At 43.8% G+C, this 22,194-nt stretch overlaps 1 protein-coding gene across 1 annotated transcript in view; it reads left to right on the top strand.

Annotated features, from left to right (window-relative positions):
* The window catches only part of MDGA2 (MAM domain containing glycosylphosphatidylinositol anchor 2), a gene marked incomplete at its 5' end in the record, with an annotated part of 393,304 nt that overhangs the window by 164,846 nt on the left and 206,264 nt on the right, over positions 1-22,194 (top strand). The window contains one exon of the mRNA XM_042799013.1: positions 2,861-3,035. Within this exon, the coding sequence (XP_042654947.1) occupies positions 2,861-3,035 (175 nt within the window). The remainder of the gene's footprint in view (positions 1-2,860; positions 3,036-22,194) is intronic.

Below are 22,194 nucleotides of genomic sequence, written 5' to 3'. Positions count from 1 at the left end.
TTGGGGTGACCCCAAAGCATGGCCTGGAGCTTGCGGTGGGTGAAACCGCCAACGACCTCTCTAACGAGGTTTTCAGCCTCAGACATTTGGCTTCCCTGTGCCCAGTTTTTTGATTGCTGCATTAGCATAGTGTTGGATAGTCATCTTTCTTCACAGTGCGTTCAATAAATTACAAAGCAATATTGATCAGCATGTTTTTGTGTGTATGTTGAGTTAAAGCTAAGGTAAATAATGAACCGAAGTTAAATCAGACCAGTGACATTCCTGGAGGAGATCTGTTAAGAGAGAATGTAGTTGACAGTATTACTTTTATTCCTCAGGGATTTCTACATACACTACAAAATGAGTTAATTTGTTAAAATTACTCCTCTTTCCTCTAAAACGCGCATGTAAATACATGTATATATATTTTTTTAAAAAACTGAAAAGTCTGCTTTTGCTGACAGCCAAACAACATATTGTTAAAATGCCGTATAATAAACAGAAGACAGATACATTGACATTAAGATGCAGTGGAGGGGGAAGGCTTTTGCATTCATAAAAAAGAGAAAACTCTGACAGTCTCTAAATAAACTTTGCTATATTTTTTTGTGTAAGTTACGTAACATTCCCAGTTACATAGATTCTGATAATACTTATGTTATTTAAGTTACATGTTCTTTTGACAGGGCAACTGCCTTCCACTGAAAACTTTTTGTGGCAGTGGGAGGAAGACAGAAGTCATGCTATTAATTTTTTTCTAATTAAAAATCAAACAGGGTTGTTTTTATAATTCTGATTACATAAAGGGAAATAAAGCATGCAGAAGATTTCAGTGAACATCTAAAATAGTGTTTTAAAATAATTCTCAAAGCATTTGAAATATATATGATGAAATTGTATTCTGCAGCATGCAGAAGCCGAGTGTGTGTTCCAAAATTATCCTGCAGCACATTTATATGGATGATTTAAAAAGCCCCAGAGCCAAGAGTTTAGAATAGAAGTACAGACAGATTGAGACTGGTAAATATAGCAGTGCTAATAGCGTCTCTCTCGCATGCACTCCGAATGTTGTAGATGTGGAGTTTGGCGTATTTGCTTTATCCCAGAGCAGCAAAACCATGTGAGAGTTATGCAGGTCACCTGGCAAGAGGGCAAAGCCAGTGAGGCTTATGAATTTAACAGGCCAGAAAGAGATGAAAATTTTTTTTTTGAAGTATTTTTGCTGTAATTTCAGCCTCTGAAGCCCACAGCTGCTCTTGTTTCAATGGGAGGAGAATTTACATGGGCTACAGCTGGTCATGAATTTTTCAGTTTGCAGCCTTTTGTAGAAGATTCCTCCTGTCCAGGAGAAGTTCCCGATGAGAGGGGGGCTGACCCCTGCCCACCCTGTGCTCCTGTGTAGGTTGCTGGGATCCAGACCCCAGTTCTGGGTCAGGACTGGGAGCGGTGGAACTCAAGTGTCTCTGCACCCTGGAGGAATGATCTCCCTCCAGCCAAGGCCGATCCTTAGACAACCTTGGTGTCCACCAAAAGCTGCCCGGCTCAGCCCTGGGACCCTTCCTTCACATGGGAGAGGGCTGTGGCAGCACAGCGTGCCCAGTTCGGGCTTGCCTGAGCTGCAAGGGCTGCAACACCTTGTCCAACACCAAGCCAACACTGGCTCAAGGTTGCCTGTAGACAGCCTGCCTCGCACATCCCAAGAGATCAGTGTCTAAATGCTGTTCTTTAGCTCATGGCTTCACCGACCACTTTTGGACAATCTTTGGGGACTGTAGACTGGGAACTAATGGCCAAAAATTTACGATTTTGTCTTCTGTCAATCTCATTTTTATCAATGACTACAGAATTTTTGGTCTTCATCCTGGCATAGAATTAGTGAACGGGTGTTGAGAAGAGACAGTTTTGAGAAGCTTTAGAAGAGATGTAAACTCCTCTTTATGCAAGTATCCCACTTGTGGCCTCTGTAGGCAAGAAAAAAACCCACCATTTTAAAACAGCATCTGTGGTCTGGAACCGAATGTTGCTTGTCCTGGTCATTGAATTAGTGTGAACTGAAAGAGGAGGATGTCCCTGGGAAGTCTCTGGAGGTCTGGTGCGTTTTATGAGATAGCTCAGTCCACCGAGTCACGCAGGAGAGGACTCAGGTCATCAGTCATGGGTGTCAGCAATGTGCATATCCACCTCTGTGCAGCTGCTGGTTGTAGTGGGTTGTTACTGGCGTTTTTATGGTTTTGGAATGAAAAAATTCCCTTTAAAATGTCTTCACTTTTGGAAAATAATTACCAGAGTAAAGGAATTTATAATTGCCATATATGGCATTAAAAAATCCAAACCACCTGCTTGAGGAAATAGATGTCAGCAGATTGTTGCGGTTTCAAGCAACTGATCGTTTGACTCCTTAAAACTGCTTTTCACTGCTGCTAAAAGTTGTTTTGAAGGTGCTTTCTAGCATGTCCTCATCTTTCTTGAATACAATTTCAATGAAAGCCATCCGTGTTGAGTGCACGAGTACAGCCACCTTTCCTGGTGAGCTCTGCTTGTTGCTGTTCATGGGGGACTTTTTTGCAGCCGTTCCAGCAGTGTGCTGCTGATGGTGGCTTGAGTTGTTCTCTGTATCTCTGCTAGTGGCATTTATTTTTTATGGAGTGTTTCCATCCAAAGTAATCAACTATTTCTAAGAGAGGGTGATAAATGCAAGATCACTATTCAGGGGCTCTTGGATGAAGTGTGAGCTATTCAGATTTCTGGAGAAGTTCCCTGAGTCATCCAACGTAGAATCCTGGCTGCCGCACACATGGTTCTCAGTTTGGGGGAGAGATTTATCCATCCTCTGCTCACTTGTACAGGCTTTTAACAATCTTTTTTGGTGCTTGCTCAGATCAGGTGGACCAAAACAGCAGGAAGTGCCTCTGACCGATTTCAAGACTCGAGTGTCTTCAATGAAACCCTGAGGATATCCAACATCCAGCGACACCAAGGAGGCCGCTACTACTGCAAGGCTGAGAACGGCTTGGGTTCTCCAGCCATAAAGTCCATAAGGGTGGATGTGTACTGTAAGTAAACCGCTTACGATGCTTTTGATTAACTTCTTATCATATCTGGCATTACAAACAAGTGACCAGCTTGCTGTGAAGTCTGGTTTTAAACAGTACTTCAGGGCAAATTCTGCAGCTTTTGGGAGTGTTTATGGTTAGAAGACTTGTGGCTGGACCCAGTGAGGTCAGGTGGGGCTGCTTGCAGATGGAAATATCTTTAAAGAAAATCTCAATACTTTGCTAATAAGGGTGAAGCTCAGGTACAACTCATCCTGCTCAGGTACCAGAGGAAGGTTTGTCTGCAGTTTGTGTAGGGTGAAGATCTAGTACATAGCACAGCCTTTAATCTCTTGTAATTTTGGCTGCGCTTACCCTTGAAACTGATATGGGAGCAAGTATTGATGTTTTTTGCTATTTTGCTTTAATTGCTGCTGAAAGATGTTGCCTTTTTTTTTTTTTTTTTTATGGTGATCTCTTCATGTGCCCGTGATACACAGTTTTAAAATCTGCACTTGAAATATTGGGCAGTGAAAATATGAAGTATTGGGATTGCAGTGCAGTTGGTCACCAAAGCTGACAGAAAAAGAGGAAACAATTGAAAATATCCTACTGCAATAAATGCACAAAACAGAATAATAAAAATATATATATATGGCTCTGACTTGCCTAGACTCCAGTGTCAGTGAGTGGGCTAGGCAGACAAAGCATGGCTCTCTGTGATCAGGTAGTTTATTGCTGTAGGTTTAATGGTAAACTTTGCATCTGACTCTGTAAATTATGTCACTAGACTCAGCTGTTGGAAAGAGAAGACCCAAATGTCTCCAACAACTGCGGTTTTGTATACATTTCAGATTAAGAAAAACTGTTCAAAATCTGTTTGAAATGCTCCAAAGATAGAAAGTCTTTGCAGTGTACATTTGGAGACTCTTCTAATGCAAATAGTGTTGTGTAAACAAATGTGTTTACATGCCAGATAGATACTTAAACAAATAGATAGAGCTCGAAGTTAGCTTTTTAAGTCTCCTGAGTCCTTCAAGGAGAAATATGACTGTGTTATGACTATAGAAGCACTGGGCTTGTGTTTCCCCAAAAGTACCCTCTCTGTCAGGTGAATCTCAGGATCTTTGTTAATTTAGAGACCCAAGTGGTGACAATTTTTGTGGGTTAGTTATGGGATTAGTGGAGGGGGGCAGCTGCCTTTTGGGAATTTTACTTGCCTAGTATGTGCACTTAGCTTCATGATGTGCTTAACGAGCTATAACATACCAATGTCAACTTTGTAAATCCTTTATGAACAATAGCTGAATTGGGAAGTAATTGCTCATTAACTTGTTGGAGTCCAATAAATGAACAGGCAGCTGCAATGACTGCATTTAAGCACGCCACGCAAAATATTCAGGGTTTGTAACGAGGCTGGCCCGAGGTTTGCAGCGAGGGGCGAGGTGGATGCCTGGTCCAGGCAACATCAGGGCTGAGCGGTGCAAGTCGTGGTCCCAGCACCCAGGTCAGGTGGGGGCTTGGGCTGCCCCAGTGAGCCCCCGAGTCCCCCCCACACACCCGGCTGCTGAACGCACTTCGCAGGTCAGCCCTGCGTAGCTGTTCAATAAAAGCCTCAGGAGCAAACATTTAAGTCTCTTCTGTTGGATGCTGTTAAAGCACTTCGCTCTTACCCCAGCATCCACGCATTAGATTCTCCTTAATTCTTAATTTTAGGCATGGCTGTGAAACTGATGTTGGCAGGAAAGTCAGTCTAAAGGCTGGGATGCTACATAGTCTGAAGAAGAAGGGTAGGGAAAGATCGTTCTGAAATTCTGTTATTTCTTGAATTTCATTGAGACTTCCTTCTGGTATATGTCTTTTGGCTTGTATCATTTTGTTTAGCTATTAATATGTGTTCGTAGATTTGCTGTCTGGGATTTACTACAGGTTTAATTTTGTTTTTTACATCATATGCTCCTTCTTAATATAGCTCAAATACAGACAGTGTCTTTTGGGAACGTGACAGACTTCAGGTCCTAGCTGTGATTAAATCCTGGGTGATCTCCCTTCATAGGCAGGCTGATATTTCACTGGGTATTTTAATCTGTTAATGATCAAATATTTGCAGGCAGATAGTACTGCTACAGTAAGCTTAAGGTGACAGCAAAGATTGGATCTAGCTGTGAAAAAGATAGGAGAAAAAACCCTGTACCCCACAGAAGAGCTCGTAAGAAGTCAGTGTTGGAAATTGAAATGTTCCTGTTGAAATTTCCAAGTAGGTTAAAATAATTTATCTTTTTTTAATTGAAATTTTCTGTTTTGATTTTTTGTTTGTTGAATCTTTACTGTACAGATAGTATGTTGTGTGTGTCATGTCAAGATCTCTGGGAAGTAACTGAGCAGGAATATTGGGGTGGGTGTGCTTTCTCAAGTAATTGCATCATGAGATGATTTTGCTCAGAGACCCCAAAACAAATCATAAGGATCACGAGTACTTAGCCGTAGTGAATGCCTATTTACTGAAATCACATAGAGAAAGACAGTTTTCTTATAAATTTAGGTAACTGTCAAAAACTAACCTGTGGAAACCAGATGATATTCCCTTTTGAAAGCAAAACTTTATTATTAGAGCAAGAAAGAAATGTTTTTAATTTTTTGATGAAACCCTCAAATGTGTTTAAGGAAACAAGTAAAATGTTTATATTTCTTAAAAACAGTATGACTGAAAAATCACTTTGGAAGCATCTTGGCTTGCAAAGGTAAAGAGAGATTAGAATATTAAAGTAATGTTGTGTGTTAGTTTTGGATCAAGAGCACTTCTGAAGAGCTAATTTCACTTTTCAGCTTCCAATTTAAGTCTTCAGCCTCTAACTTAAAATCTGAAAAGGTACTATATCTGTGTAGCTTGAAAACGAATTGTTGAAAAAAATCCACAGAAAATCTTTGTTTCCTCATTTCTCTCCATCATTGACTTGCTGGCTGGTTGGGAAATTTTAGTATCAAGATTTGGATGGGAAACCTCCATCTCCAGTCACTTCCTGTTTTTCATCTTCCAGTTAGCTCTGGCATTCAGCAGCACTTGGACCGACATTTGCTACTACTGAAATAATTAGTTATACAGATGTAAGTAGTGAACAAGCCAGAGTGTTGGGCTGTGTGACAGGAGAGGGGGGCAGTTATATTATTTTTATGGTCTTTCTGCAGTCTTGAAAATGCTTTTAGTTTTGTTTTTTCAGGAAGGTTCCATCAGAAGTTGCCAGATGCTTTGAATGGATCTGCACGTGCTAGGCAGCTTATCTGTTAAAGAAATCTCAAAATACCATTATCTCATGACCTCAGATGACAGTGATCAGATCTGAGCGCTTGGTCCTAGGTGTTCAAGAGGTATTTGATGCATCTTTTGTAAAGAAGATCTAAACTAAAGCTCTTGGGTGGCTGCAGAGCATTTACAGAAACCCGTCTGTGGTAGAACACCAGTGTCTGGTGCCTGGCCGGATCGGTGTGTTTTGGGTTTTGCCCATGATGTGTGTGGGAATCGAAGGAGTGAACTGCAGCCCTCCGAAAAACTCCATCCCTGCCTCTCACCCAGCGCTCGTTTGTGTTTAGGGCCATCTGCAAAGATTAGATGCTGGGTCTCAGTTCACACAATGCGTAGCAGGATCCAGACAGGCACATTCATTCAGTATTTGGAAGCAAATAATAGTGTTCATAGACAGATGCATCTTATTCCTTCCTCTCTGTGAGTTCAATGCAGGTATAATGGCTACTTGGTATTATTTGGCATACCCTGTAATTCTGGTTTCTCACTTTCTAAAAATTATTTGGCTATTAGTCTGAATTATATGTTGCTCGAGGGCATAGTATTTTTTTCTGCTCTTAGTTGAACAAAACCCCAAACATTTTATAATTACGTTCATGGGTGAGGAACACAGCTAAGGAGTTAAAATAAACACATACAATCATTTAAAAAATAGCCAGGGGTATAAATCCTCTGCTGGACTGAAGGGAGAAAAGTGCTTTGTGAAGGAGTAGTGCATGAGTAGTTTATGTTGTTTACAGACAAGCATGTAACTGTGTCTTGATGGGCTGGTTTTACTTGTTCACATCAGACATGCCTGCTAGATGACTAAATCTCCGAGAGCTCAAGGAAGTTCCTTCAGGTGCATCATTCCCATCAAGCTGCAGTTAGTCATGACACTGCTTTTAGTGACGTACCAAGGAGGAGAGGGAATTTTGCTGGCAGTTCTGCGGGTGATGGTGTTAACGTACCTACTTTATTTAAGGATATCATGGATTATGCCAAACTATGCTACAATCTTTATGCTACAGTCTCTTCTGTTTCTTTAACATATGCAGGTCTAAGTGATGCCTTTGAAAACCAGCAGTCCCTTTTGGTCTGGTGTCAAAATACTTGAATGTAAAAAAAGTGAAGGAAAAAAAAAAAAAGGTGGTTCAGTGTTGCCAGAGTTCTCATGTCATTTACAGCTATTCTTGGAAGGAGCAAGGGGTCTATGCCTGTTCGTGGGCAGGCACAGAACCTTCATCCAACACTTTGCAGTTCATCTTGGTTTTCTTTCTAGAGAACAAGTCCTGTGAGGAGCAGCTGAGGGAGCTGGGGATGTTTAGTCTGGAGAAAAGGAGGGTCAGGGGAGACCTTATTGCTCTCTAAAACTCCCTGAAAGGAGGATGTACAGAGGTGGGGGTCTGTCTCTTCTCCCAAGTAACAAGCGATAGGACAGGAGGAAACGGCCTCAAGTTGCACTGGGGGGAGGTTTAGATAGGACATTAGGAAAAATTTCTTCACCGAAAGGGTTGTCAAGCACTGGGACAGGCTGCCCAGGGCAGTGGTGGAGTCACCGTCCCTGGGGATGTTTAAAAAGATGTGGAGATGTGGCACTTAGGGATGTGGTTTAATGATGGACTTGGCAGTGTTAGGTTAACTGTTGCACTTGATGGTCTTAAATGTCTTTTCCACCTAAGCAATTCCATGATTCTTTGCTAGTTTCTTTTAGAAAAATCTCCTTTTTGCTTTCTAGAGGGGTAGGACTGTGGTAAATAGAATGGTAACAATCTCTTCTTTAGAAGAAAACTTTCTGTCCTTACTTTATGTGTCTCAGGAAGTACTTTGTTACTCTCCCAGTTTTGGATGAAGATTCTTGTCTCTCACATCAGATTAAAACAAACACACTCAGTCCCTGTGGCAGCATATTCTCAGGAGGGAGGTTTCCATGCTTGCTGAGCCACCAGGAGAAGAAACTGCCTCATATATCCAAGCTGTATTCATCCTAGACTTGAACTCTTTTTCTTCTTTCTCTGGAAGTATCTCTTTAAAGTACATCTCATCTTTCCTCTTTGAAGAAAAAGCTTTTGTACTTGACTCCTAGGAAAAATTTTGTTTGACTTATGGAGTACACTTTCTCCTTTTATAAGGAAGGAAACTTACGGTATAAATTAAGTATTTTCATTTAAAGAAGCAGAGCTCCTACAGGAAAGCATTTCTGCTTGTTCCTGAAGGACAATTTACCAGATCTTTAACAAAAAGTACTAATTGCTTCATTGAAAGTCTATTTTTGTATTCCTCTTGCTTCACGGATCCTTACAGACACAAGAGCAGGCTGTACAGCTTGAGTAAATGAAGGTGGAGTGAAGGGTCTGGTTTATGTAAAAAGTGTTCTGAAATTGATTTGGAAGTCAGGATGAAAAATGTTTATCAAAGAGTTTTAGCGGACAGATATGTTAAGATTTTATTGTGTGGTATATGAGACACCCATTGTGCAGAATACACCGCTTGTTGAGAAAATCTGTAATTCCAGGTTTAAGAGGTTGATCTGGGGGTTTAGGGGAAGCAACTGTTTCTTTTGCTGAGAGAAGATCCATTGAAATCTTTGCTTGGAGCTCTGTTTGCAGAAACTGTTCCTTTACACAAGGTTACTTCGATCCACCACAGGGTATTCCGTTCACATGGAACAGACTAAGTCCATCGCCATCAGCTGCTCCTGTGTGCACTGGATTTTGGCTGCTTTTGCATCACAGCAGCATCACGGCAGGGGGGAGGCGGTGGCAGCCTGATGCAGTTTACTCACAGTTTATCCCATGATGGGAATATGTCCTGCACCAGTTCCAGTCCTCTGTGTAACACCAGTAAGGTTACAGAAGGGGGAAGGCTCCTGCAGGCCCCAACCTATTCCTCCTAAATACCTCTCGATGTGCATATATAGTATGTGTAGTATTTATGGAGGGTCATACTTGTCTTGGTTCTCTGCTTACCACCTGTGAGGTTTCACTGACTCCTTCACTTCCAGGTTCAAATGTCTCATTTCACATTTTCACACGTTACTTGTATGGTTTCCGCTTCTCTGATGGGTCTCGTGGCATGTGGCTGCAGGAATTGTTTCTGCTGTCCATCGTCTGAATTGCCACAAAGAAGTTTCTCTTGTTGACAACTGCAGCATCTGCCCTGGGCTAGCTGTGAACATCGTCAGGAAGCTTCAGGATGGGTGTTAGCAAGGCCTGTGAGCACTCAGGATTACATCCTAAGCTTGTGATGTCAGTGAGGAAGAGATCAAAGCAAGTTCTACCTTTGGTCTCAGTTGCAAGCCCAGTCCTGATGCCCTTAATAATAGGGATCTTTTTTTTTTCTGAAGACTACGCCTTTTCATAGGTGTCATGCATTAAAGATCTCTTCAAATCCTGTCTCAGACTGGAGACTTTGCTTGGCAAAACACCTCCCATGGCTGTACCTGTCTCCCAGGCTTTTTGGAGTCGGGAAGGGTGAGACCTCCCAGCTTCAATGTTCGTGATGTGGGATTGACTGAAACATGTTCAGTGTTGACAGATTATTTTAGCAGACAAGGAGCACCACAGCTTTCCTGGCTTGGGATGACACAAAATGCTGCCGATAATACGTGTCAAATGACAAAAATATCAAACCGCTAATCTTCTTCGGCATTCGAGTGTGTCTCCTAGTAGCATGTGCAATCACGAGTCTGCAAGAGAAGTGTTATTCAGAGGGAACGCAGGGTCTGTAATTCAGGGATCGTGATGCTAATTTCCCTTATCAATCTGGAAAAGGATGTTGCAGGGAAATGCTGAGTGTTGTGCAGAGGGCTTTAGCTGCGTTGCTGTCCATCTCTGTCATTAGTGTTAACAGCAGTCCTATTGCTCTGTCCCCACACTCAGCGGTCCAAATTCACACCTAATTTTCTGCCCACTGCACTGATCCTGTTGTTTGCATGCAGAATCAAATGCCATGTCAATAATTATTTACCTCCCAATAGTTGCTCTGTTGGGCCAAAACAGAAATATTCCTCGTTGTGCTCCAACTTCTGCTGCGGTGCAGCGCCATAGGGCACAAATGTGCCTGTCTGGAAGCCACAGCTTTGCTTTCTCTCTTCATAAATGGCCTTTACACACGCGTGCACACAACTGCAATGATGTGCTTATTTATGTAGAGCAAAATAGATGTGGTAATGAAGATACAATGCTGGGTAGGGGGAAGGGGATCAGCTGAAACTGCCAGCTGCTCCTCACGCTGCTCCATGTCCTTCTCAGCCTTCCCCAGTTCACCGCAGTCCAAAGAAGCTGGGTTTAAACTTGCTGGGATGAGGAGGAGGTGATGCTTTCTCCGGGAGTGCTATTTTTATCTGAATGAGATAATTGTGTGCTCTTCTTGAATGATAAGAAGGCTGCCCTCCGATTGCCTCTCACTACACTGCTAGTGTGTGGCCAAGTCTGCCTGACACCAGAAGGAAAGAGCGTGGGGAATTTTACATGGAAAAATATTCAAAGTTGTGATCTTTCACAGTAATCCTACTGAAACAATTAACGCTAAGCTTACAGGGAGGATTTATAGCAAGGGGCTATTTTAAGCATACAACATTGCTGGTAAAAGTGAGTATTGAAGATGGTGCTTTCTGGCCAGTCTTAAAGTACCTCCTTTGAGAATTGCCATGTGTCAGCCTTCCACCGTCCCACGTGTTCCAGTTCCCATTGCATGAGACTGTTAAATCCCTTTCCAAAAATGTAACTCGCTCATCTTTCTCCATCCTAAATAACCATCAGATTTTAAAATATAGGCACTGGCAGCATCCACTTCTTTCGATTCACATGTTATTGCTGCTGCTAGGATGGTTTTTAGGAGGGTGAGCAATGCATGTGTGAGCTGAACCTTTGCCCTGAATGCTGTAGTATTCCTTTTTTTTTTTTTTTTTTCTGAATAACACAGATGTAGCTGTTGAACTACTAGAATTAGCTGGCTGTCATGCCGGAGTAGCAGCTTAATCTTTCACTCTGGGGTTCCCACGGGGAGCATCTGATACGATGTCGATGCTTTGGTGCCTTCCAAGCGCGTGCAGAATGCTGCTCGGGTGCTGAACCCCTGGGCTCTGCCTTTCCGTGGTGGGAGCAGGGCTGGTGCGAGGAGCTGGATGCAGATCCCACCTTTTCATGGCGTGTATTTTCTGTGTGCTTCTCCGCAGATGTTTGTATCGGTCTCCTGGCCACAGCAATTAAGATATAATTCAGGGATTGAAATTATATTTCAGCTGCTTCATTATTTTCTGTGCTGCCTCTTTGACATGTGTTTGCCTTGTACTGGCTCCAGTGAATCATGCGTTCTTGTTGCAATCATATTTTTAATTTCCATCTCTGGTATCTACCAATATTCACTGATATGTTATTTGATCTCCTGTTTTGGCCTTTCATTTATTAGAAGCCCAGTGACATGCTTAAATCCTCATTCACATGGTTGGATGGAAGACCAGAAACAATGAATGCAAATTAAAAAAAAAAAAAAAAAAAGAAGAAAATTAATATAAAGCAATAGCATAAGCATTGGCATATGAGGAAAGCAAATGTATTCATCTTTCATCACTCTTTTTGCATGATACAATAAAAGAGGACACTTTGAAATGAGATATTATGCAGATGGGGAAAGCATTTAAAAGCTTTCCAGTATTGATAATTATAATCTTTCAACATGAGCGAAATACAAATTTAATTTGTGGCTTTCTGATTATTCCCTCTCTGAGGTCAAATTTGTGCATTACAGCACTAAAGTCTCTGACAGTGGCTGTGCGTGGTGCTTACTGGAGGAGGGCCATCCCTCCCCAGTACGCAGCAGTGGGAGAGGTCAGGCTGGCGGGGTGGATGGCTCGGGTCTGCGCTGGATTGGCACAAAACTCATAGCTGCTGAGATCGCTGATGACGTGAGTGTCTTCATCAGACCCCAGTTCATTTCCTAGCTTGTAGGAACACAAAGATTTGGGTTCAATCCACACTAAGTATGTGGGTTTTGGAGCTGCAGATGTGGTTGGAAAGTGAAACTTTCCCGGTGGGAAAAGGAGGGGAGTACAAGCTGCTGGTTTGGAAATGCCACGCTTGCCTGCACGAGGCTTTTCTGTGGGAGAATCAGAGACTGCAGAAGGCTGGGTGTTAGTGTGGGCCAGTTGGTACTATGCCATATCACCGTGGCTTCCTGGACTGCTGGGTGTTGGTAGGTATGTTGTGATTGTGTCCTTCACCAGGAGTAGCATCAGACAGAGAAAGCCTTTGCTCCATCAATGGGATGTACCCACAGCGGGATTTTTGTGTGGTCGGCAGCCTACGTGGGCTGGAAGCAACTGCTGAAGCTACAGTCAGATCTACAAATGCTCAAACTTGCTACCTGTTCTCTGATTCATCTCTTGGATGGAAAACTATGACCCAGCCCCGTGCGCTGGCAGCCCAGAACCCACCCGTGCCCTGGGCTGCAGCCAGAGCAGGGGGGGCAGCAGGGCCAGGGAGGGGATTGTCCCCCTCTGCTCCGCTCTGGGGAGACCCCCCTGCAGTGCTGGGGCCAGCTCGGGGGCCCCCAACAGCAGAAGGACCCGGAGCTGCTCGAGAGGGGCCAGAGGAGGCCACGGAGATGCTGGGGGGGCTGGAGCAGCTCCCCTGGGGGGCCGGGCTGAGAGAGTTGGGGGGGTTCAGCCTGGAGAAGAGAAGGGAGACTTTGTTGTGGTCTTTCAATATCTATGGGGCTTATAAGGTGGAGAAAGACTTATTATCAAGGTCTATAGGACAAGGGACAATAGTTTTGAACTGAAAGAGTGTAGATTTAGATAAGCTGTAAGGAAGATGAGGATGGTGAGGCGCTGGCCCAGGGTGCCCAGAGCAGCTGTGGCTGCCCCCTCCCTGGAAGGGTTCAAGGCCAGGTTGGACGGGGCTGGGAGCCCCCTGGGCTGGGGGAAGGGGGCCCTGCCCGGGGCAGGGGGGGGCACTGGGGGGGCTTTAAGGGCCCTTCCAACCCAAAGCTTTCTGTGATTCTTTTTGTTTCCAGTACCACTCTGAAACTCTTCCGCTCAAGCAGCCACAAAGGTGTTGTGCGCGGTGTCTGAGGCCACTGGAACCACAGCAGCCAGGGATGCTCACCAGTACTACAGGTGCCTGGTGCGGGTTGGCCACCACACAACTGATTGTTTTGCAGCTTCCCTGGAAGTGTGGTGAGAAAGTGATGGAGGAGGGAAACGCCTGACAGTCAGTGCTGTAAAGGAGGTTTAAGACCATCCTCTCGGTGCAGTGCCAGGTAGTGGCTGAGGACTCAAGCCCCTCCCTGAGAATTTCTGCAATGACTAAAGCAACGGAGCAGTAAAACATGAAAACATCTTGAAACTGTCTTTTCTGAAAAGAAATGTAAAAGGGGTACGTTTCCTCTCTCTATCTTCTCTTTGGCCATTACTTGTGCCTGCATTTTCCATTACCCTGGGAGAATCTGCTTATCCTTTGTTATCTGTCCGATGAATCCTTAGGCTGGACAGTTGGATCACAGAGAATTATTCTGCCTAATTATCACCTGAGGAGGTACAAGATTGCAGTGGAGGATGCATTTGGGAAGCCGAAGGGCAGGCGATGGTATCTCACAAATAGATCTGAGGCGGCTTAGCAGTATTTGGCTGAAATTAGTTTCCTCCTATGCACGTGTACCTCATCCATGAGGGTAAGGAAGAATGCCCAGACAAGGGTGGGAGTGTTGCAGAATTTCAGAGGGCAGTGAAAAATCAGTGAGCTACCCTTCATTATCCAAAAAGAGGTTTGCTTCAGGTGTACAGACAGAAATGCTTTTTGTAAAGATTTGTCTTTGTTTTTTTCTTTTATTTTTTGCCTGGTTGTTTGGTTGGTTTTTTAAATTTCAGTGTATGTGTATATTTCGGGAAGTTTCCTGTAGCTCTTCATCCTTTTTTATTTATTTTTTTTTTTTTTTTTGATGGAAAACTATTTCTCGGAGGTTTGAAGACTGTACTTTTCACAGCACAAGACCTGGTTTATTTCTTCTTTTTATACAGTTGTTACATATTTGAATACAGAGGTTTCTGCTTCCTCTGAGTGAGGAATTGTCATGTTCTTTGGTAATGTGTTGGCGCTGGTTTTGGTTGAGGTTTTGCTCCCTAGTGTGGAAGAGCAGGGTGGGCTCTCTGCCGTGGGGCTCAGCTCTCGTGGAGTTGTTGTGAAACGAGGTCTTGCCATACACAAAGCCACCAGACCCAACCCAACCGTTCTTAATAAATCTGGAAATAGAAATGGTGTGAACATATTTCATGAGAGCCCCCGACATCGGGGTTGTACTGCTTGCATCTAGATTTGGATTTTTATTCTTATTATCTTGTACTTCTAATTTGGAAATTGGACATCAAATGTCAGGGAGTCCCGATGTAATGATTTGACTGAGTAGATGAACAAGTTTACAGTAGGCATCTGGCAGTGGGTTTTGGACCGGGACAGTTTCATAGAACGTTTTTGTCTTGCAGGCAACAGCAGAGCTGGTAAGATGGGGTTTGTGGAGGCGTTAATTACTGCGTTTGCCCCTTCCCTGAAGGTCTTGTGCGCGGGGTTCTGGTGGCACCTCTGAGGCTGTCCGTCGTGGCAGCTCGGGGACCGTTTTCGGTAGTACTGGCAGAAATCACCCTCACGCCTCTGCTGCTCGTCCCAGCAGTGAAAGATGTTTTCCTGGCTGAAGTGGTGAGGAGCTGAGAGCAAGCCTGTTTAGGAGGGTTAAGCGAAGCCTCGCAGCGTGCACGTGGACATTATTCACCACGGCGGTCCATGGCAACGGTGTGAAAAAAGTAAGGAAGGACGTAGCTGTGTATTGTGGAACAAGTGAGGTAGCTGTACCATAAAATATTAATGCAAATGTGGAACGCTTACAGTAATTTCAATACCTTTTTACACCCCCAGCAGACACACTATTCAGACTGAATTAAATAGCTTTGCAGTGGCTGTTAAATGTTATCAGTTCTTTACTAGCTTGTGTGCGTTTTTATTTCCTACAATGAAAATCTTTGTACAAGCAAGAGAAAAAAAAAAAAAAAGCCTGATGTTGTTTGCACTGATGAAAGGTTGTACATAATGCTTGTAAAATGCCAACAAAATACTCGTATGCTCAGAATTGAGCCAGAATGATAAAATGCTTTGAGGGCTTCATGAACTGCAAAATTTCTGGTTTGTGGTGAGCTTTCCCGTTTTAATTGAGCCCATAAAGGTCTGCTGGGGCTGCGACACTGGAGAGGAGCTTTGTGTGTGGAGGGGGTGGTTGGAGTGGAGCGAGAAGCTGGGTGGTTCTGGGAGACGAGGTCATTTCAGTCTGAGCCCCGGGTGCGCCGACCGTGCATCACAGGGCATCTCTGGTAGGCTGCAAGGAAGGGAAACTGCTGGTTGGCCTTCTTTTTAATATAGATTTCTTTTCGATTTTGTATTTTTATTTTATTTAAATTCCGTAACTGATTTTCAGCTCTGTGTGAAAACCCCTGAACTGACCAGCCATAGAGTCTGAAAGTGTATGTGTCCTTCTCCTAAACTGCATTTTAGCCCCTTGTTGCTACTTTTATGCCTTGCCGGGGAGCTCTGCGTGATGCTCTGTTGTAAAGTACTGATCATAACAAAGAATTCTATCTTTTAAAACCTTTTGGGAACTGGAAATGTGGAAGGACCCTGAACCGTGGCTGGAGAGCTGGCTGCTGCCCCAGATCCCTTTGGGGGTGTGTGTTTGAGTTCAATCCCAAAGAGAAAAGGAGGAAAATGTTGTTTTCCCAGATGAGGTTGTCTTCACCTTCCCTGGGTTTGTGCTGGATTGGGCTGGTTTTCTACAAGTGTTTCACTTCAGGGGTGCCTGATGGAAAGTTAAGTGTATTGGCATAAGACCTTGTTGTCCAAAATGGGGGCATTTGATGAGGTGCCAGGTCTGTACGTCCATTTTTTATAACACAAACCATTTGCATACCTTCTGTTTCCCGGTAGAAGCACACAATTGAAAATCCAAACCTCGAATGATGTAGGTTGGTGAAGAGATTTCCCGTAGGATGCTAATCTGAATCCTGGGTGCTCCTGAGCAGTGAAATTTATTGGGAACCCCTAACGCTGACCCTGGGGGTGTGGCACAGAGGGGTTGTGTAAATGCCTGTGCACTTACAAATGTTTGCATTTGATGTCTCATTGCCCTGTCCTGGCATTTCTGACCCCATTGGGAGTGGAGTGTGGTGTCTCTGTGATGCTCTGCAGGGTAGACAGAGCTTATTAGAAGGGGTGGAGAAAAAAATGGTTAAGAAGGGGAGGAGCCTCCTCAAAATTTCTGAGACGATAAAGAGGATGAGTAATATAGCCCAGAAACAGAGGAGGCACAATCCCTACTTACTATAAGCCACTGAGTCTACATGTGGGATTTGTCGGACTCGTAACATTTCGAGGATGGTTCTGTTTGCAGGAATTCATCATCGGTCTCGTGCCTTATGTCTTTGCTAATTTTATAAGTGCTAGGGAGTCAAGTTAAGGAACAAGAGCTGCAAGTCGGAAGCACCCGTAATATGGCGATTGGGGCCTGTATCACATTTGAATAACAAACCCCAGGATTTCCTGGGTGTTGGTAACCTAGAACGAGGAACAGCAGGTCTCACCTCTGCTTCAGCTGTGTGATGAAGCACCCTTGGGAAAGACTGCTCTTCCAGGCGTGATGGGAAGGCAGTGGGATTACTGTGGGTTTATCTGTTTCCCAGTAATTTTATTGCCGGTGAGGCTTGGGGTGAGGTTTGTGTTTACCGTCACCTGCTTGCTGAGCAAATGCAAGAACCAGAAGAATGTGAAACCCCGGCAGATGCTGCGGGTGGTCTGGAAGAAGACGAGGGGGGTGGTAGGATTTGGCAGGTGAGTGAGACTTCAGGAAGGAAGCCTGGAAAGCAGCGTTTCAGCGGGCTCTTGGAGCACAGCCTCGTGATTCCCTTGCATTGTTACACCAAGGTGTGCTTCAGGTGCTAACTGCAGCTCCATCAGTTGGGGAGCACCGCAAGGTTTTTGGACATCCCTCCGATGCCAAACATGCCTGGCAGCTTTGTCCCAGCTCGCCTTTTGCAGGCCAAGTGCTGGGTTTCATCGGAGCTAAATTTCCCGCTTCTCTCGTTTAAATATAATTTAAATGCAGCTGCTATTTTAAGGCTTGGCAACCTGCTGATGGCCTGATCTGAAATGATGTTGGTTTGCCTAATAGCTTGGGATTTTTATGCAGTAGGTGTTGGGACTGCAGAGTCCCTAATAGCATATTTTAGAGTTCTGATGGATTTTTAAATAGCCTTCCAGCATTAAGGCAGGCTTTCCTGTAATCTGCATTTTCTAGTAAAATAGGAGCCTGGTTACCTACTGATTTACAGTTTTCAGGAAATCTATTCATGCTCCTTCCTTCCTTTTCACTCTCCCCTGAGTTTTGCCTATATCACCCTGTTGAGTTCCATGAACAAGGGAGGTAGCATGACCTCCAGCACAGCATCCCTGGGGCAAGGCCAGGGAGGAGGAGAGGAGCAGGAGGGGGGTGTAGGGGCATTTCATCTGGAAATCTCAGTCCCTGCAGTTCCTTATAGAAAATTGAAACTGCAAGCTGGTGCATACCCTCTTTCCCTGTGGATAGCCTGCCCTGAGAGTGACCGCTGTCAAAGTATGCTTTGTTTGGGAAAAAAAAAAAAATCTTTATATAATTTTCTCCTTGAAATAAAGAAGAATCAGGCCGGAGAGGAGATGTATGTATGCCAATGTCCCCATGCTTTGCTACTTGCTGACAGGATTTTGGGGGGGCGGGGGTATTTTTTTTTCCCCAGATGTTTTTCAGTTTATACATACAAATACCTGGCAGGTAACTGGGATAGAACATTCAGATTTTCAGAAAAATAGGCCTATCTTGTTCACATTTCCTTTCCTTTTGTAGAAGTATCTGTGTTGCCCCTACGCTTAGTAAAACTACAGTTAAAGTAAGTTGTAACATGACCTCCTGTGACACCCTAATACTGTGAGTTGGGAATTTGGAGCAATCCATAACTTCTAAGAGCATGTATAGTGTCAAAATTTCATGAGTCGTGGTTTATCTTGCTCCAGTGTGCTGGAGTCACTGCTCATAAATTAAACGGCCAGTGATTAGTGAAAAACTGAGACATTGCCTATCCAGGATTTGAAACAGCTGAATGTCTCAAATGGCTTTTTGTAGCTTCTTGTTAAATGGCACCAGGTGACACCAAGCTGAGGAGTGCTGCAAGGAGGCAGCTTTGACCTTAGAAACAGGTTGGACAGATTTGAAAAGTGATCAGTGGAATGTGTTTTGGTAAGAAGGTGGCAGGATCTACATCCTTAGCTTCTGCAAAGGGAAATAGCCAGCAGGGCAGGGGCTGTGAGCTGCAGCGAGTCCGAACGTGTAATGGTTTTGGAAAGCAGAAATGTTGCACTTGGGAGGCAAGAGGATATTTCTGTAAGGAATTGAGGTAGTCCTTCTGCTCTAGTGCTTCCTGGTGTGGGGAGTGCTGCATCATACCTCGGCGAAGATGTGAATCGATGGAAAAGGTCAGAGGAGTGACAGATGAGCAGGAGAGGTTTCTGATGCAGGAGTGAAATGATTCGCGAGGATCGTTCACGGCGAAGAGGCCAAGCAAGGGTGCAGTTAATAGGAGCCTTTCAGGGGGGCAAAAGAAAAGGAAGGGAATTTTTTTCTGAAGATCCCCAAAGGATAAGTCAGACAGTAATTGGCTTAAATTGCAGTGGGAGATCTAGATTAGACAAGAAAAGCTGTTTGATGGTGGCGATGGGCAGACAGTGAAACAGGAGCTGCAGGGGAGAGGGAGCACAGGTTGCAGGGAGCTCTGGGGACAGGCTGGAGGAGCATCTCCCGGTGCTGGCAGTGGCAGAGCTGGTCCTGCCTCCAGGTGTGGAAGAGGATGAGCCAGAGCTTACAAGGGCTTTTCTGGCTCTTTTTTTTTTTTTTCGCCCTGTGATTCTGTTCCCAGCATCGGTCCTGACCAGGATGTGATGTGGTTTCCTCACAAGACTGTCACAGGCTGAGGTGGCATTTCTGCAAGAAGGAAGAATGCAGAAGATCCATTGCAGCATACAGAGATCAGATAATTGGGAACTGGGAAAAAAACCCAACCCCTCCCCAATACCCCAAATACCCCAAACCCCCCAAAACATAAGCATATATCATATTGGATTATATTATGTATTATGTTTTCTAAAAATACAGCTCAAGAGAGTTGCAGATAGACTGCTGGTATTTTTTTTGAGAGTGTGTATGTGTGTGTGTGAAATAATAATTAGTCTCTCTTGAAAGCAGAAAATGCAAACCAGCTCAGAGGCCATTATTTAGTTTATCTTCACATAAATTCATCAATGCTGGGAGGAATCTGTGCATGCTAAGCTTTGGACTTGAATTCCCTTGTACTCACACTGCTCATTTGGTGATTATATTCCTGCCGGATCCAGGAGATCTACTAAAATAAATTAAAACAGAGTTGGGCCCGCTGTGTTTATGAAACGGCACAGCCCAACACCAGCTCAGTCTGCAAGACTGTGAATGGCATGGGCTGATTTTAAATTAAACAGATGAACATGGAATGTGTTAAAATATCCCAACAGAGAGCTTATTTGCCAGCTGTTTGATTGTTTTCCTCTGGCATTATCTGCAAAGCAATTACGCATGAATAAAAACTTCTCGAGATGCTTTCAAGGAAATATTGACCGCTAACATTTTAATTAAGGCACATTGAAGTAGAAACATTTGAATCAACAATATGGACAATAGCAAAGCAGGTTGGGTTTCAAAAAAGGAGGCTTGTTTACCATCCTCCTAATAACACATCCAGTCCATACCCTTGACTGAAGTGTCAGTTTAAACTAGCTATACGCATTAATTTTCCCCCCCTTTGTCTTAAAAAATGATAATAAAAAAATGAAGGACAGGCAATTTTAAAATAAGCTTAGCCCATCATTTACATCCATAAACAAAACCTATTTGTGCATTGAACTGTAGTGCTCATGGAGCTGTATGGGATGGCCCTCTTAAGTACACCCGTCTCTTTACTGGTGACGAGGTAATTCAGCAGGACTGGAGGATCACTGGCATTGCTTTCCACTGCAGCATTTCTCCATCATTGCTGCTAAGATAAGAAGAGGTAAATGTGTTCTGCGAGCTGCTGGAGAGGGGAGTGGAGACTGAGCAGTTGTCTTAGGAGCTTGTCCTGGGTGTTGCTTTATGCAGATTTGTGCCCTTGCTTCGGTTTCACCACAGCCCAGTAGATCTGATGCAGTGGGTTTGGTAACTATGCTGATGAGTTTGGGAAAATTAGTCCTTTCCTGTGCAAGGAAAGGGGTGGTTTGACTGATCAGGAGTAGTCCAATATCCACCATCCCCCTGAAAAATGAATGCTTTCAGCACTGGCCTTGCACCTGCGGAAGTTCATTGTCCCTAAATTTTACATGGCTTTCCTGCACAGTAGTTTACCCACAAGAAAAGAAATACAGTTTCCAGGAACTCTTCAGGAGATTTTCTGCCTATTTTTTTTTTTTTTTCCCTAAGGTATATTCAGATACTGTGATGAAAGGAAAGGTGAATAGCGTGTATGCCTTCAGTCCTCCAGCCTTAGCACAGGAACAGGGACATAGATCTTCCCCTTCCAAAATTGCTGGCTAAACGCTGAGCCACAGACTCGTGCCCTTACCCACCATGTCTCTGTGGATCAATTGATATTTTATTGTTTTCTGGAAGATGGAATCATTCTGGGAGAGAGCTGCTTCCCAGGACCACCCACAGGCAGGGCAGGCTTCTGGGAAGGGGAGGTGTCAAGTCTGAAACAAGAGCGGCATGGGTCACTCTCCCACTTTCTGAGTAATTACTTTAAGCAAGGGGAGTTAGATAACTGGTTTCTTGCTTTGGGTACTGTCTCCTGCAGGGGTTTGCAGGAGATGGGCACTGGTAGCATTGGTATGAGGAGATCCAGCCTGGAAGGGCTCCCCAGACTACATCTGCCCTCGCCAAGCCCTCTCTGAGTTGCCTCATGGGCTTTAAACTTAGTAGAGACACCAAGTATTTGAGTCTGGATTTTGGACTCCACAAGCCAGGAGGATATAAGTGAAGCAAATCTTGGATTAAGTATTTAGGTCTTCTTAATTAGATGAAACAGGATGATTTTCGAAGGCACGGAAGCGTTTAACTTCTGGAGTCACAGAAGAACTTTTGGAATTTACCCAGGATAAACATGGATATTTATAAAAGAAATCTTAAAGAGAATTCGGGGATGGCTGGTTGCATGCACTATGTTTCTCTTTCATCAACAGGATCATGATGGTAAACAGTTTCCTGGGAATGCTACCACACCTGATCCATTTGTATGTGGTGGGTTACGTGTGCCCACATCTAAATGTCATCACCTGAACCAGTTACTTAAAACTTAAATTCCATTTTTTTTTGTTTTGTGTTTGTTTTTTTTTTTTTTTTGGGTTGTTTTTTTTTTTTTTTTTTTTTTTTTTTTAGCACTAGTCAGAAAGGAATGGGTACTTTGAGAGTGTGAAAAATTAATCCTGAGGCAGACAGGTATCACATTTAGATGAGACTCACCTTCCTTTCCTGCTCTTGTGCCCTAACCTGTACTTCCCTGAGAGCAATGTCAGCATTGCCTAGAAGAAACTTGGTACAACATCTCTTATGGTGTCAACGGCAGTTAGCATATAGTGGGTGGCATTTTCCCACTTTTTAAATAAGTCTACAGTAACTCTTAAGCTAAACAATTAGTTGGGTATTAAGAGGAGGAGTAATTCATGGTGCTTATATTTTTGTGCAGTATTTAGAAGCAAAGCAGCTGCTTGTAGGCAATTTGCAGAGCCACTGCTGCTTTGCGTGGCTGATACGCTCCCAATGGTTTGAGTCAAG

This window comes from Tyto alba, unplaced genomic scaffold (assembly GCF_018691265.1).
Source record: "Tyto alba isolate M040663 unplaced genomic scaffold, T.alba_DEE_v4.0 Super-Scaffold_29, whole genome shotgun sequence".
In the NCBI taxonomy this organism is placed as follows: Eukaryota; Metazoa; Chordata; class Aves; order Strigiformes; family Tytonidae; genus Tyto; species Tyto alba.
The sequence above is the reverse complement of the archived record's forward strand: the minus strand, read 5'-3'. Positions and strand labels throughout refer to the sequence as shown.